General features: G+C 41.9%; 1 protein-coding gene across 1 annotated transcript; it reads left to right on the forward strand.

Moving 5' to 3' along the window:
* The first annotated feature begins 22 nt into the window (after positions 1–22).
* LOC114878689 (DNA fragmentation factor subunit beta) lies at positions 23–7,481 on the forward strand. The gene is made up of 6 exons (XM_029192782.2): positions 23–926; positions 2,021–2,122; positions 3,522–3,651; positions 3,812–4,023; positions 4,384–4,964; positions 5,043–7,481. Exons 1-6 carry the CDS (start codon positions 870–872, stop codon positions 5,200–5,202), a joined length of 1,242 nt encoding a protein of 413 aa, XP_029048615.1. The 5' UTR covers positions 23–869; the 3' UTR covers positions 5,203–7,481.
* The last annotated feature ends 10,375 nt before the right edge of the window (positions 7,482–17,856 follow it).

A 17,856-nucleotide genomic window follows, 5' to 3' on the forward strand; every position in this document is an offset into this window, starting at 1 on the left:
AGAGGAATCTTCTTTAACCCTTTAGCAGGCATTATAGTGCTTTATTTTATAACACTTTATTCAGCCCACCCTGTAGAAGGATCCCTAATAGCGCGATCTATTAACGTGTAAAAGCCCATTAAAATCAAAGCTCTCCTTATCAATGGAGCAATCACTGTCCAGACCACTCTACTTTACAATATCCTGAAATAAAATCACTAAACTTCATTTCTAAATAATTTCAATGAAGGTCGAAGGGGAAAAAGAGCTAACGATTCGAGTAATCATCATCATCATCATCCTCGCAAGAGGGATAGATAAAAACCCGTAGGTTGACGGGTTGCAGGGTATTATGGGCAGCGGTAATACCGCGAGGTGGCGCCATCTAGGCGGAGAAATAACTGCAAGAGTGGCTAGCAGTTCGCAGGCGCATTTCCCGGTGCATTCTCTGATTTCAGCCGGACCGAGAAGCGTCATTCCTTCCCCGTGATCCGTCGATGGTAGAACCACTCTTTCTTCTCTTCGCACACCCTTTCTCGTCCTTTTTCCTCGTCGAGTGAAACGTGTGCAGTTGCTTACCAAACGGCAGTCATCATCTTTGTAACAGCAACAAGCTTCTTCGATTTAGTTTTCTTCTTTCCTATCCATCTGTCTCGCTCTGTCTCATTCCTTTCCCCACTCTTCAAGTTCTCCTTCCGTTGGTCGACGTTGACCGATAAGCGAAGCGTTCCACCACTGTCAGGGTCGAAGAAAGAAGAGGTCGGGGTCCGTGCCAGCTGTTCGCGAGCTCGTGTCCGCTATTCAACCCGTTCTTGAACTTCGCTCTTCTTGGTCCCTGATCATCCACGGACGACACGGTGTCTGGGGCACGGGATTCCTTGCTGTTCACCATGTCGCTCATCGCCGGCTGCTTCCGACGACTGACCGACGCGCCAACCAGAACCGAGGTAAACAAGAAGGCTTGTGCGTTTGATATTGTCCTCGGTGTTCTTTAGACTATCTGCATGCGGGCGATTCACAATGAGGTATTGTTATGAAACGAATGCTTGATACATACTTGGTAGATGGTACCAGACGCATAAGCTGCGTCAGCAGAATAAAACGCCATAACAATGTTTTTATCGTCATCAATTCGATTACAGATGTTTATGTGTTAATCAAATTAGATAAATCGATCAGATAGCGTCAGACAATTGTCAGAACGCAGATACCCGCAGAAGACATTAATCATTGTCGCGTGCATGAAACGCATATGTCTTTGTCTCTGGTTAATACCTAGCTGTTGTATTTTTTACTTGTACTCTGGTCGCTTAAACAAAATCTTGAGCTTGTCAGTTAGCAGAAAATAAAAATGGAAAAAATGAAGGACCACGTTACTCGAGTGCAGCAGTGTTTTTGTAAGCTCAGGGTCGAATTTATACGCGACCGGATGCCGGTTGACACGCGAGAGAAGCGTTTTATCCATGGAACTTCGACTTTCGATTGGTGTTTGCTTTGCCGAGTGACCGCGATTAAACGTCGTTGAATGCGATGTGGGTCATCGAAATAAACTGTGACACGAGCCTATCCGCTTCCGTGCGACCTTGAACGCTATCACTTCACAATGAAACCTTTTTAGGCTTTAACTCTTTCTTCACGATCGTGTAGCTTAGATAAATTCTCGTTATCTCTATTGACACGACGAATAAATGCAGTCAACATTTACTTATGCAAAATTATTCCATTCTGGATTCCAAAGCTTTGCTGATCCCTCCGATATTAGCACGTGTGACAACTTAGTAATCAGATTCGATCACGTTCGTGTCGATTCATTTCAATGATTCATTCGGGAAACATTATCCCGAGATCCGTGCTGGATTTCCATGAAATTCATTAACCTTTCCATTAGCCCTTTCGTGGTTGATCTATGCAAAACTTGAAGCTTAACTTTTTGTTTGACAATCGAGAAGCTAATATTCTGTCGCGACGCAATGAATTTCGATTAAGGAATTAAAAATGTAATTCACTAAAGTTTAAGCGAGCTGTTTATCATTGTTTGCAGTTGAAAGGGTACAAGGTAACGGACGTGAACCGTACACGAAAATTCGGCGTCGCCTGTAGGAGCCTTCAGGAGCTGAAACGGAAAGCCTGCGCTAAATTAAACGTGAGTATCGCGCACTGATTAACGCCCGCAGCGTTTATTTAATCGACGTATCGTCCGATTCGGGAGATAATAGAGGGAGAGAGACAGATAAGTCGTTGGATGAAAACCGCATCGCGGCTCCACGAGGCTTTTACATGTCATAATAAAAGTTGCCGGCTGAAACTGGGTCATAAAAGCCTCGCAGCTTATCCACAGAGCTGCTTCTGGAAAATTGTAACACGTCCTTTTCTCTCACGAGATCGGGATTTCGTTACCAACGCGTTTAAAGCGGGCCAAACTCGTTCCACCAGCGGAATTGTTAAAAAAAAAATTTATTCTTTCATCAAAATCGACCTACTTTAACAGGCGGCGTATTAAATTTATTTTTCAGATCCTCGTGTCATCAATATTGATAGCGAAAAGCAGAGCTCAAACCGGAGCTTAGTGAAATAGGCTTTAAAGCTTTGTACTTTGGAACTTGAAAGTTTAAACATCCGATAGATTATTTCGCGTGTTGTAAGAAAATCGTAAATGGAAGGCCCTAAAAGAATAATGCCGGCTAAATGAACTTCAAAAGTTTTATAATCTTCCGAACTTCGATATTCCCCAACTTCCCCTATCAGTACTTGCTAAACGTTGTTATCAAAGTTTCGAAAATCAGTCAACAACTCACGTTTCTTCGGCAGCAAACTTATAGACCGAGGGAGAAGAATCCTTGAACCCTCGGTTCGTCCCTAAAGAGGCTCTATCGCGTAACGGAGATCGCGATAGCGGAAGCGCAGTTAGACCCGTTAAACTAATTAACTTGAGAAGAGGACAGAGAGGATTAAGGTTGAGAGGAGCGTTTGGTGGGTAGGTTAATCCGGTTGCGGCTCGACCTTGTTGCTGGATCGCGTTCGCCTGCAGCGTGCAGCTCTATCGAACCAGCCGGGCCACGGGCAAGGAGCAGATTCAATGTCAAGGTCCTCCGGATCCCATCACTCGAGCCAAGATTTTTCTCCCGTTTCCGCTTTGCTCGTTCGATGCTTGCCAGCTCGTTCGAGTAACTGGCTGAAAAAGTGCAATTCTGAGACGCGCATCATCGATTGCACGTGGTGTTGTAGTTTTTCTGTACCAAGGCTGATTCCAGCAATCGAGGTCGCACGTGGTACTATTTTTTTTTCTCGTGCCGTCACTACAGGTGTTAGAGGATCTTTGAACTTTTACTCATCCTCGAGTCTATATTTGCCTACCTATGGCAAATTGTTTGCTTTCAATAAATTCGTTAAACATTCTTCAGTAATTGGTGATATTAGTTGAGTATCAAATAACCAATGAACTGAAGATGATGTAAATACCATGGGACATAGTCCAGCGATGTTACATCATCGCTTTAAGAATGAAATAAAGAACAGAAAGGTAAGGCCTTTTTTATTCTCAGGTGACGAACGATCTTGCCGAAGTCAACGTTTTCTTGCTAGACGGTTCACTGATCGACGAAGAGTACTTTTCCACGCTCGAACCTCAGACAACGCTCATTATACAGAAGCCTGGTGAGAAGGTTTTAACAGGTTAGTGTTCTTCATCGATCACTTTCTTAACGAACTGAAGTATTACTAAGGGAACAAAGAATTCTGCAATTATTTCTGAAAACAATGAATCGCCTGACGTTTATAAAGATCTGCGATTGTAAAGCTGCATAGATTCTTGAGATTCAGTCTTTGTTTGCAGATGCGGACCTGCTGTACGATACCTTGAGGCGAGTCAACATCGATTTCTTGACTGCCGGTATCAAGGCGTCCGAGTTCCTCACAGAGCACCTTAAAACCAAGGTCGCTGTTCTAAATAACGCGTTGAACAAAGACGACTCGAAGACGACGTTCAGCACGAAAGACGAGCATCCGGAATGGTTCCGCGGCTTGGAAACCAACTGCACAACCAAAGTGAGTCCTCAATTTTATCTAATTTTCCTGTTTCTGTAATATGACATTGCGATAGAATTTCTCTAACGAGCCTCCACCAACACAAAACAAAATAGAGGATGGTTTAGCTTGAATAACCAGTGGGCAGGTTGATATAGCGACAGAGCTTATACTTAGTATTGTAATGAACAATAACGGCAATTCCATTGGCGATTTGCCGAAAATAATAACTCTGTTCCGCGCTGATTACGAACCAACGACAATAGAATATTCACAATAGAATCTACTGACCTATTTCGATCGGCTACTATTCGATATTCGTTGCGTGAAAGCCTTTCCAAAAATCTCCTCCGACCCATTAACGGAAGTATCTTTTTACAGGAAGCGTACATGCATCGCAAGTGTCAAGACAGGGTACGCGGCTACCTTTACAAAACGATCGATCAGATCAAATCATCGGAGACGTTTGCAAAGGATCCTCGAGCTAGGAAACAGCTGTTGTACGCGATATCTTTCTTTAAAATGCAGTTGAAAGAGGACCACTATTTTGGCTACTATTTCGATAGAACTCGAGCTAAGATGGAGTCATTGAATAGTGTTGACGAAAGTGATTCCTCGGTTTGCTACGACCATTGTCCCTGTAGGCTGAACTGTTTAGACGGCAGCACGTACTTCCGTTTATTCGGAACAATGAATCAATCCTGCGTGGATGGCGCGAGAAAGAAGGGTACGCAAACGGATTCAAAATCCGACGAGGAACAGGAAGCGGAGAACAATTGTCCTTACACTGTTAAAAGGAATGACAGGGTGTCTTGTGTAGCGATGTGCGATCGCAAGGGTGAATTTAGGTGCTGCGGTATTTGGAACGCGGAGAAGTGTTCGTACGGGGACAGACACAAAATCAACCCTTACAGATCGAGGGAAGAGCTTATACTGTTTTCTACGTGGAATTTCGATCATAAGTAAGTCTATCTTGCTACATATTTACGTATTCTGTTGAAATAAATGAAAGTCTAATGAAATTCCTTGAAATTTTGTAGGATCGAGAGATCCAGAACCTTGATACCGCTGCTTTTGAAGTTGTCATCGCAAGGAATAGCCAACGAGACGGACATCCTCGATATCTATGACAATCTTTTCACTCTAAAGAATTTGAGGCTGGTGCACATCGTGTGCCACGATAAGGGCTCGCACAAATAATTTAATCTAATTTCAGGCTAATTTGTTGGGAAGGTGATAAGATACGTAGAACGAGCTCTGAACGTAAATCTAACTGTTCGTATGAAAACGTACCTACCTACTTGTAAACTGCTGTTGATAGTTGATAGATTTAAACGTTTATTAATGTCGTATCCGATCGTAATTCCGTTGCGCCGCAAAAATCACAAGCAATAACGATCGACGAACTATTTTCTTCTGGCTGGTAGATCGTAAGTCATCTTTCCTAGACTACAATCTTGAGACTTAATAACGATACTGCACTAATGATTTTTTAAACGTTTATCTTATTACCTAACGATAAATCTGACTATATGCACCGTAACAGTGAATGTAAAGTAAAAAGATCACACGAATTTCTTGATCTGTTGTTACACTCCTGGTAAGAATGGTAGCCGTCGATAATATAAACACAGACTTTTAGAGAATCATAAACGACAACTTTTTTAACACATTTTTAACGACTTCTTTACGTATAACTATCGATATTGTAAACTTTCTATTGAAATCTCGCTGAGTACAGCGAAACGATGTTTATTCTTCTTCGTGCACAAACAAAAAGGGGACCTCCCTCGCGAGGGAGCCTTGATTTATCGTACAGGGTTGGGCGCAATGGAATAATCACGGATCTAAAGAGAATTTATTGAAACGAGTCGAATATGCTCGTTGAAAGGACTGTTGCTTAATTGCTTGGAATTTTGCAAGAAAGTGATCTGAAATCAAAAAGACAGTCCTCACTTTTGGACGGGTTAGAGATTATCTTTAGAAAGTGTACTCTCTAGGATTCGAGTATCTTTCGAATATTTTTCATTCGACTGGTCGATCAATGACAAAACCGAAGTTCTGATATACATATACATATATTATACATATTCGTTACTAAATTTAGAAGATATATATATATATATATATATATATACTACACATATATTTGTATGGGCCCGTGTACATGATAAAACCATTGTACATCACAGATCAATACTTAACAATAAAAGAGTAGCAACAATGTTACAATAAATTTTTTGCTGTAGCTTGGCAAATAAATAAAATAAATTTCAGGAAACAATTTGTTTGCCTTAAACAATTCAAATATTATAAATATGTTCAGGATATTGAATATTGATCTGTGATATACAACTGGTTCATCCTATACACGTATACATACGAAATATGAATATGAAAAATGATAAAAACATTTTAGAGTCCTGTGTGATATACCCGAAGCGGTGCTTCTTCCGGACAAATAAAAAGCACGAGGCAAATCAAACGGAAGGATTCGATTCGAATTGTATCTTTTTGATAATTCTTCTTTTGATATGATTTCCACTACTTGTTTCATCAGGAAACAAAAGTATCGTCAATTCGAATCACTCTTTTTATAAAATCCGAATCGATGACGATGATAAATAACGGGGAATAATTACGGCTAATGATTTAGTGAATTTCAGTTGAAATATCGCCAGTGTTCTGTTCGATGTTTGGTTGGTGCGATTTCTTCGTCACGAACGTGTCGAAAATTGCTGGGCTGTAGATTTCTTTGTACACGCGAACAAGTCGTTTCTTGTCTTTGACGAGTCGTCGAGTTGCTGCTATTTCGTATACAAAGTATGTATGTAGTATGCAAGATTTTCGTGCTTTAGTTTGCAAGCTTTGTTACATTTATTTTTCAAAAAAAGTAACATGAAATTGTTCAAGTGAAACAGTGGAATCAATAATTTCACAAAGAATATTAGTTTCGTTTCAAAATTTTCAGTATATGTACTCCACGGAAAAACCTCAGAGCTTTATTGATTTTTAATGCTCAGTTCGAAGTTACTTTAATTAAATAAAGTTAGTCAACTCTAACAACTCGAAACACTCGTAAATAAAATTCACTCGTGTGTCGAAATGTAATATATATTATAAGGGTGTCTTTGAAATGGAGTTACAACATTTATAAACGTTAAAAAAGGTTTTGATTGATGGAAAAAACGTCAGTAAACGTCATGATAACCTTTCAAAGATACTCTGCATATTATCGTGATAAGCTCGAACCAAAACAGAAAAGAATATTTTTGTGAAAAATACCGCGTCCAAAGAAACCTGATAATGTATCTCGATCGACGCGCCACGCAAAGTAAAACTTAAGAAAAAAGAAATTGCAATACATCTTCGTAGGCTATATGTAAGCATACTTATTTTTCAATGTAAAACGACTGTGTAGCACTACTCTAGGCAAATATACATCTATTTTAGGTACGAGAGATTGAGAGAGAAAGAGAGAGGAGATGGAAGAGAACTGAAAAAAGGAGTCTTCTATAATTTCTTTTCTTCCATCCCAGTTATTTCCTTCATGCAGCTACTAATTGCGTCCAAATAATTACCTACTGGTGCATTTCACCCTTTAATGATCATATTTTTCTTCCTCTTTTTCGGGTAATTATTTTCCGAGTGTACAATTTATTTATTGCAAGGGCTCTCGTTTGTATTCCTCCTTTCAGCCATACATGGTATTTCAATTTTCGAAATATCCATCATATTCGCGTTATCGTACACACCGGTTGTTTCGATGTTTAATAAATGCAATTGTAAAATTTCCGAAAAGAGCAAACACGCGGGCTCGAGCGTCGATTGACCGGAAATATTCACACGAATGGGTATCGAGAGATAGAAAAATTCGAAATTTACAAGCGACAAATATCCCGTTGTAACGGTGCTCCCTTTTTTGTATACGATCACGTTCACAGAAATTTCCATGCGAGCGATAATTAAACGGGCAAGCAATTGTTCCGTGGGAAATTTATATTTCGAGGCGAACAAATTCGAGAAACAATGTAATTTCATTAATGCGCAGGAAAATACCTACTCTCGCGAGATTAAACCAGCTGAATTTCATATTTTTCTCGAATGGACGAATTCAAATAGCCGTTTCTACTCGTTTCCCGCTCTGATCGGGTTATCCCATCGAAATATATACAGACAAGGGCGTAAATCAATTACAGGCGGTTAATTACGAGCGCAATTAAAGAAGCGATTACAAGCTAAGAACCGTCCGAGCCAGTGTCGTTTAATTTAATTGCGCTTCTAAGCTTGCCGCGTCCTTTCTCTCCTTTCTTCGTCCTTACTTGCGAAAACTTTTCGCCAACGACCTAGCGAAGCCTCTATTAACATCGATATCGTTCAAGTTTCGAGCCGTCGTTATTATTTTACTGCCTCGAACCTCTCGAGTTTCGCACTTTTTTCCATTCGTCGCGTTCATCGTTAACCTGATAATAATAATTAATCGTTACAGATTGCATCGCGATGTTCTTTAGCCAGCATTAGTCTCAATAACGGCGGTAAATGGAGTAACGCGAACGTTGTTTCCTTTTTGTCGAAATATCCGGAGCTTTTGCGGATCATTGGCCACTCTTGGAGAATCGAATCACGTCGACGCCATTTCGACGACAGACGTGTTCTTTTGCGCAACGAAGCGGCACGATAATGGGTCAATTTCGAATTCACTGAGCAACCTGAATGAAGCTCCAACTTTGTCGGATTCCACTTCTCTTCACCTCTGACGACCGAAGTTATTTTCAGTCTCTTTCTATGCGGTTTATACTGCGCCAAACTGACCCATCAACGTTTGATTTCGAAATAAAATACAGAATTGAACAGTTCAAATATTTGTAAATAACAAGAAAATTTGCGGGACACCCAGAGATAATGTTTCAGTAAAGATATTCCTTCGAGAAATATTGGATAACCGAATCGTGGGGTAGATCTGACGAAGGTTAATCAAGATTCATCTAAAAAGAAAATAAAATGAAGAAGGTTCCGCTGTTTGAACGGCAAAAATGTAACTGTCAGCTGTCGAATTCATCTGCGATCAGTGGACCACCCAGTATTCGTTTCGACGATCCTAACGAGAATAAATTTTCGTTTCACGTGCCGCTGAGTTTTCGCGGCTGAGCGATCCTCCATGGGTGACCCTGGGGGGCGAAAATTACCCCGCAATATGTTGCCAATCGTAACCAGTAGAAAATCGATAGAAGAAGGGCCGGTTCGAACTGCTTGCCCTTCGAAAATTACAGATTTACCGCCCTTCTATTAAACGTTCAAGTGGCACGCGTCCTGTTACGCGTGGAAAAATGTCACCCTTGCGAGTCTTAGAATTTTACCTCGGCTAATATCGAGTATATAAGTAATTTTATTAGCCGCACGGTAGAATTTAAAAAATTAAATTGCAAACTGCAAGTGCTTGTAAATAAAACTTGTAAAAACGAAGTGGACAGGAATAGAGGAGTGGCGTTTGAAAGTAGTCGATATTCCACGGTCCACGTGAATTATTATTTCACGCGGGCATCGTTATGGAAGTCTTTCATTGTTTCGAAAACGAAACATTTCGCGTTCAAGTGGCGTTGCCACACTCGAGTGCGTGCACCGTGCTCCAAAACTTCGATATTCAACACCCCGTACACGAAAAATACATCTATGATCCTCGAGTTATTCGCGATAGTCGGCAGTGACACCAAAAAATAATAGCTATCGCTCGAGTCACCTCTTAACCCTTTCCGATTCTACGAATATTACAAGGCCGCCCTTCAGAAAAATTGTTCAACGGCGAAAGAAATTGCATAGCAACAACTAATTGTAAGATTAAGAAGAAGGAAAGGCAAAAAGGAAAAGGAAGTAAGGAGACGGAATTCGTACCGGTTTTCCAACACCCTCGTTCACCTCCAACAACCACCCCAGCGACTTTACTGCCGGCACTAATCACTTCCCTGCGAAACGATTTACTGATTTATCGTTTAATTTCGCGACGATGGCCTCTCGATGCCTCGACTGGGTGCCGTGCACCACGCTGCGCGTCCTACTACTACTACATGCATAAAACTTTCGAAATTCGAGATCCGCTCGGCAAGAAGTGACACAGAGCAGGCTAAGTGAGAGAGGAATTTTCGTTTCCCCCAGGATTAACGATCCACCTACCAGCACCGTCGCGTCGCCTCGCCTCGTTTCGGTATTGTTCCTCAGCTCCAAGTGAATTAACACCACATTTCAAACATTTCACTTTTCCAATTAGAAAAATACCTATACAATGAAGAATCGTTAAGAACTAAAAGTTATATGTAGCAACTTTTCTACGTTACCAGGCCAGCGAAACAGCCAAAAAAAGCTAATGCTCGGGTTCTACATGAGGAATGCTAGGGTCTCCTGTATACCTGAACCAGCAATAATTCAACACCTTGAGCGGCGGCATACCTTTCGGAAAAAACTGCCAACAGTATCGACGGTCTGTTTCACAGACTAGAGAGGAGAGATTCGTTTTTCCCCTGAGAACAGGAACGGTGCACTCTTTGCCTCGAAATACAAAAGCTGTCTGATCGTGCGATCAGGTGAACCGGTCGTTTGGTGAAAATTTGTATCCGCTGTTATTCGCGCGCTTCACTATAGTATCAGTTTTCCAAATTTCTTTCATCGTATCTTTTTTGGTGACAAAATTTCATCGAGAACTAACATTTTCTCACGGATGTTCACGCTTTACCGACAGGATGTTTTCAGACATTTTATTATCAAAAGATTGCATCCTTCTTCGGTGATTAGAACTCGCAGGTAAACGTTCGATCCCGCAGCAACTTTACTTTCGATTCTTCATCATTCTTTCACCCTTTTCTTCCTTCTTTCTCTGCTCTATCTTTTCCATCCGATTCTACCTTTTGTCCCCAGGCAGCTTTGTTCTCTTCCGAGCACGCAGTTGCACCGATATCAAATCGCACGGATAGTCAATTATAAGGGATTCAGCTGGTCGCAATTACGATTCAAACGTCTTATTGCACCGCATTAGTCTCGACGCATAATTCAGAAGTAATTTCCTTGTTCTATTCCTTTCGCAATCGCGTGTACCGTGTTTGGTAATTTGGGAGCTTAACGTTTTGTAATGTATAGGTACCTTGAAATTTTCGTTCCTCGACAAAACGTTTTTCGTAAAAACGGAAAGATAAATCGAAACGCTTTCAATATTTCGAGCGTATTTACCATCGTAGCCCATGAATCTTCGATTGTTCCGACTGTCATAACAAAATCCTTGTCCCTTCTGGTCGTGTAGCCTCGATTAATAACCAAACTGTCATATTTGCATCCGGACGAGCGCCTTTGACCGGCTCGGTTTTATTACGTATACCTCGATGATTATTTAAAAGCGGTAATACCTGTGAATGCTGCCTGTCATTCCCGTTAATTCTTCAAAGCGATGCAACACGAATGAGAATATATAGATAGAGAGAAAGAGAGAGAGAGAGCGGCCAGATTCGGACGATGAAAAATTCAGCAAACTGGCCGTACCATCGGGGCTTCAGCGACATCCTGAACGGAGAATAATAAATTTCTGATAGAGGAAGTGTATTCTCGTGCCAACGCGAATTCAACCTACCTGCACACAAGCATTTTATTCGTTCCATTCGAATTCCAATTGCTAGTCCCTTTTTCACGCGTTCTGTAGGCAGACAAATATTCGGCCGATCGAATTGTCGAATCGAGATTTCAACTCGAATCATCTATTTCCGATCTTTTACTAAACGTTTCATCTTCCTACAATTTCAGATTTTTTATAATTCTACAAATCAATTCTAACAGATTTCTTTAAGCTTCAGTTCTTATGTTTTAAACAAGTTATTTCATTTGATTTCACGATTATTCTGCGAAGAATAAATGAAATACGAGAGAAAAACAGAATTTTATAATACAATAATACGTATATAAAATGTGATCAGCATGATGGATTTCATTTTTCGTTATAAATATCTATCAGGCGATGATATCGTTAATACGATGCATAACAAGCACGATTATAACAGACAAGCACTCGATGATGATTGATACACGATCGATACCGTATGGCTTCGATGTGAATAAATCGCAGCTATTTCTGAACGTTCGCGAGATTCATTGGATATTACGAAGTGCAAAAGCATGCACTCAAACGAATTCGATGAAGCGTTCTGTGAAAAGTGTATTTGCTGTAATCCGTTGTACGCGTGGTAGTACGAACCTTGATTTCTCGAATGGATTAAACGCGAATTCGACTGTAATTTGAAAACAGCGCGAAATTGAATATATACATGACGACAGGAAAATAGGTGATTGAACTTTACTACTTTACACGTTCCACCTGCGAATAGTATTTCAACGAAAGTTAGTTGCTACGGTTTCGAGGAAATTAAAAAGACGGGTGAAAATTGAACGACGGTAGCCGGTGGGCACGATCGAGGAAAATTCATCGGGAAAGTAGGACGTTTGCGAGAAAAGTGCGCCTCGGTGTACTTAGCTGGGACTCGTAAATTACTAGAGGGAGGAGCAATATTACCACGGTCAGGCACACCTACCACCAACACAACCACCTCTAAAGTATCCATCTCCCTACATACGTTTACGGCCACATGCAAACGTCCGGCAGATCGTTGTTCGCGTTCTCGAAAACACGCTGCCTGGAGCAAGTGTTTTTCAGGGCCCGCATACAGATCACGAACAGGGTGTTTTACGGAACGTCGTTGAGGCTCCTACCACGAGAAATTATCCTGGAAAGTTTGCAGGTGCCGCGGAAACCCGTGACAAGGTTCGCTATGAGATTCACTCCGATGCAAATATTGAGAAATTGAAATATTTGTAATTAAGGAATGCGAATTTTAATGACACACTTTCCCTGAGAATTTCAGTGAAGACTGTTAATTGAAAGAAATCGAGAAGCGGGAATGTATAATAGAATAACGCGACAGGTCGTGTTTTAGGTCACGCGTTAGTATACAGGTGAATTCATCGCGGAACCGTGACTGCGACCGTCAGGATGGAAAAGAAGCCACTCGACATCGTATTTCTGGCCGCCGCCGCAAAGTGGCGGGAATGAAATTTCCTGCCATGGAAAGGCTCTCCATCGTCGGTGCTAGTGAAAAAAGTAGGAGAAGTAGGGTGCGAGTAGCATGCGTGAGAGCGAACTAGGAATGTCTTTGATTCGCATAAATCTTAAGCTTAACGAAGAAATCGGGCCAAGTAAACTCGATTCCAAGACTTTCCGTCCTCAGGTCGAAGAAATTTTTATTGAAACGTCTCACGCCTCTCCGGTCGGCTGATCAACTATCCTCGTAATCGTTCAATTACATCTCGCTTAGCATTCTCCGAAGAATCTTATTTTAGTCGTATTATAGAGGAGGATACGAGGGGCTTGGTGGTCTAGTAAGAGGCGTCGAAAACTCGGCTTTACTAGGCTTCGAGCAGCAGCGAAGTCGATTTACATAATCTCGCTGTGGGCCAGCTTCTCTTTCTCTCACGATCCAGTTCACCCTTTCTTCTCGTCCGTCTCTGTCGGTTTCTCCAACGAGAAACTAACCGTGTTCACGGTGCTCGAGGAAGGAGGTCAAGGCTTCAGCTTTTCCTCTTGGTATCGCTTTGATCCTTCGGCGAGCCACACTCGAATTGGTCGCATGGCATGGCATGGCGCGGCGTGGCACGGCGCAGGGAAAAATCTTAAATTCCGATCAGGATGAAAGATTCATGAAACGGTCGCGTGGCCGTTCCACCGGCCGAACGAGTAAATTTTGGTTTATGTAACAAAGCGGGTGTCCGAAAGCCACGAAAACCGGCGCGGCGGAACACTTTATGTGTACCCAACGGGCTCGACCTCGTTCCTCTTTTTCGTCGCTTCGATCACCGTTTATGAAACCCTTCTTTTTTCTTCGCTTTATTACTATACCCTCTGTGTGACGACAGCAGTCCCCTCCATTTTTCCAATTTTTTTACTACATTATTAATAAGAGAAGTCTAAATAGGCTTCGTACGAAAAAAGGAAAACAAGTTTGGATCTCGGTCAGTTCTTTTTTTTTCTGAAAGCTCAGACGAGATGGATTTTCGAAAGATGAAATCGCATCGGAAACTCCATTGTAGTTCGACCCGTTTAACGTTGAATTAGCCGATTGGGAAACGGTCGGCATCGACAGCCGATAATTATTGGAAATAACGACGCGTCCTCGCCGCATCGTTGATCGTTACAATCGTTGATTGTCTCGCGACCGTTTTATTATTTCGTCGTGTGTATCGTCGTACCCTGGCGGACGTGCAACACGTTAACCTGATTTCGAAGCAATTACCATTGTCCCCCGCATCTCGTATGCGGAGGTCGCACGTGGCTTTTAAACAACGTTCTGACCGATGAATCTCGCCTATTTCCGCTTTCCCACCGACTGTTCCTCGTTTTCGAAACCTTCTATCCACGAAATAACAGATTTTGAAATATGGAAAATATTGATTTACAGAAATTGTTTTAGAACGTAGAACAATGTCTAAAGACAAAAGGAAATTAACTGCTCTAAAGAGCAACAAACTTGGAAGGATAGATAATACGACGAAACGAAGTGCAAAGTATCCGGAGATTTACCGTTCCCCTCATTAGCGGCAATGGTTTACGAGCTCGATTCGTTCGAGGCTGAAATACCGCATGGTAATTGTTCCTCTACGTACGCCGTGATTGTAATTTTCGAGGAAAATTGCGTTAACGTTGCGGTCGTGCCGCGACGCGAAGTAAATGTAACGACACGCCGCGGTACGTGTAATTATTAGTCGAACAAGAGGGATAATCAGTAGTGAACACGTGGCAACCACACTTAACCCGAATATCATTTCACGATTCCCTCTACACATAGTCCGTTTAAAAAGCTCTTGCATTTTATCTCAATATTTCATATAATATTCATTTTTTTTTTTTTTACCCTCTATAGCACATCATTGTAGAGCGTATACGTTTAAAACACAAAGGCATAGAAAGGTAGAGTTTACCAAACTGCACACTATTTTTTCATCGTTGAATCAGCTCTCGTATGAGCAGCGTTAATCAGACCGTACTGGTCGAGCGTGTTCGCAATTATCAGTAGGAAGAACATGGAATCGTTGGAGAAGCGTAGGAGTATGTGGAATGGCGCGGCGGGTTCGAGCGTTTGGCACGCTTTCCGCAGCGGGCGTAAATAATCACGCAGCGCTGACCAGAAAACACGTGGCTTTTGTGTACGTGATTCTACGTACACCCATGTTCGTTGATCCTTGCCCGAAAGGGCTTTTTCACCCTTTCAAGCATGGCTCGTTATGGAATATTAATTGTTCGGTTTTATCGCAACGATGGAACAGCATTATACCTCGTGTACCATCGCCTCGTAATTTCGCACCGATTGCGTTCCGTTTGTTCGATCGTGTTTACCGAATCAAAAGCATCGAGAACAGCTTTTTTTTCTGCACGAGAACAGCGTTTTATTTTTCAGCTTTTTCATTCGAACGTTTGCGAATCTATTCAAACGAAGATGATTATTATAAATTTTCGATGATCTATCCACGCTTCTTTTTACGAAAAATAATTGCGTTCAATCCAAGCAACGATTATAATTGGAAACATTTTGTAATTTATTTAAATTCTGTCGCAACGGGGCATAAATTTTAATCAGACTCTTTCAATCAGGCGCGTAATCCGCGGTGCGGCATTTTTCAAATACGTCGTTCGTTACGGTGCATTGAGAATTGTAGGATTTTTGCCAAGGGACGAGTATTCAAAGATGAACGCGCTCATCTTGAAAAAATGAATCACTTTCGAGCACTTTGCTCGTTTGAATATTTTATGAGATTTCACGAGCGAAGGTGTAACGATTTGCATAATAGAGTCGAAAGTGCTCTTTATCGCAGTGAATAGAGGTTTCTTGATTAAAGCAATATTTTTCAATATTTTTATTAACAATTGATTAAATTCCATCCCTTGAAAAATTAACTCTATCAAGTTTAATTATCAGCATCTTTACGAATTAAACGAAGCTTGGTCGAAGCGTTTATTTACCAGAAATTACTACTGACGAGCGATTGCGACGCGGAAAACAGCTTGCCACGAGTGCAAGGGGTGTCTGGTCGTACAAAGGTGGTCGGCACGCTCGAAGGACCTTGTAACGTAACGTCGTGGGTTTTTAAGTCTGCTCGGAACCGCGTAAAATCGGACCAGGCAGCTAGCGAAATTTTCGTATCTTTCCTCCCTGCTTGTCAGACATTCAACGTCGACGTACCTGCAGATAAACCGAGCCGAAATGCTAGTGGGGGGACACACGCACCCTCGCGAACACTCTTTCGAGACGTACGCGTGCATACCTGGCTGAAGAAGGTGAGAGAGTGGCGAGAGAGGACGGGAGAAGATGAACGAGGGGAAAACAGAGAAGGAGAATGGAAAAGTGGAAGGGAGGAGAGTTATCGCGAATGGCGCACCCTCGCACAAAAGACCCTTAGTGCGCAGAGCGCGCGGTACTTCAGTTTACTAATGAACCCAGCTGGGGGTGCACCACTGGAGAAGCACTTTTACTTCTGTCGCTCTGTCTACCATCACAGCAGACAGATAGACAGACAGACAGACAGACAGTTTACAATGGCCGTTCTTGGCTGCCTCCGTCATGGATTCTTTGGCACGCGGAGAACTGGGTAGATATGCATGGGGTGCGTGAAAGAGAAAGGGAGAGGACGCTGTCTATTTGCTACAGGCTGTTTTATGCACTGTCTGAAATATGCCTGTCTTTACTTGTTGTAGGACCATAAAATGTTAAGTTCAGCTTTACGTTGAAAGGGAGGTGAATAATTTAATTAGCAGCTGATCGATTCACAGGCTTCAAATTGCCGCGAGTGCAAAGAGTTAAGAAGCATCAATGCGTAGGGTCGAGTGGCGAGAACTCGACAATGATTATTCTTAATTATCCGATTCCATGCGAACTTCTGTCGCCCTGTCGCGATAAATCATCCTGGGAAGGAGAGGCTGTGTTTGCATCGGTTTCATAGCTTTCCCTCGGCCGAGGGGAAAGAATTTACGGATTTGTTTCTCCTAGAGTTCAGAGGGTAAACGTCGGTCCGTTGGACGATCGATTGTCGAGAGGATTCGTTTATGGGGCGAGAGTAATCCGAAATGGAAGTAGAAGAAATCGAATTGTCTTTCCATCGAATTACTTTGTAATTTAAGGAACACTTCTGGCAAAACAGTACTTCTTTACGACCTTTTACTTTTTTTATGAAATTACCAATTACTGATCGTGAAATATCAACTATGAAAAAGAAAAAGGAAATAGCAGCAGACTAGCGTATAATTTTCATCGACAAGCGGAAGGACAGCGAACGGAAGAAGGGTTAGATTGGTGCCGAGTTGATGAATTTTGCAGGTAGCGTAGCAGCAGGTATAAATTGCTCTTATTGCTTCCATAAATTTCCTTTGTATAGGAGAGAATGAGACCTGCTCATCAAGTTTCGACTAAATTCATGGAAATTGCGAACGTACAAGAGGAAAGACATTGGAGAACAAGAGAGAACGCATCGGGGTAGAGAGTTGGGACGCTTGAAAAACGGATAGTTCGGTGAATGTCGTTTATTACTTGCATTTCTCTCGGTCATTATCATGAAATATGTACGAAGAAGGAAGGAAAAAAATTCTCGGGACGATTAATTATCAGGGTGAGGAGGGTATGGGCGGCGACGATGCAAGAATTTCTTGGCGATGGCATTCTCTCGAGTGCGAAGGAGGGTGAAGCGTGAACCGGCGAACATTTGATGCTTCCGGAAGCGTTGGAACGACGTTCGACGGAAGAAAATTGTCGAGGCACGAGCGGGAAAATTGAAGCAGCACCA

Source organism: Osmia bicornis, chromosome 2, assembly GCF_907164935.1.
Source record: "Osmia bicornis bicornis chromosome 2, iOsmBic2.1, whole genome shotgun sequence".
Lineage (NCBI taxonomy): Eukaryota > Metazoa > Arthropoda > Insecta > Hymenoptera > Megachilidae > Osmia > Osmia bicornis.

Coding starts and splice junctions, on each gene's coding strand:
- LOC114878689 (XM_029192782.2), top strand. CDS start 870: ATGTCGCTCATCGCCGGCTGCTTCCGACGACTGACCGACGCGCCAACC. Junction 927..2,020: donor ACGCGCCAACCAGAACCGAG/GTAAACAAGAAG, acceptor CATTGTTTGCAG/TTGAAAGGGTACAAGGTAAC. Junction 4,024..4,383: donor AAACCAACTGCACAACCAAA/GTGAGTCCTCAA, acceptor ATCTTTTTACAG/GAAGCGTACATGCATCGCAA.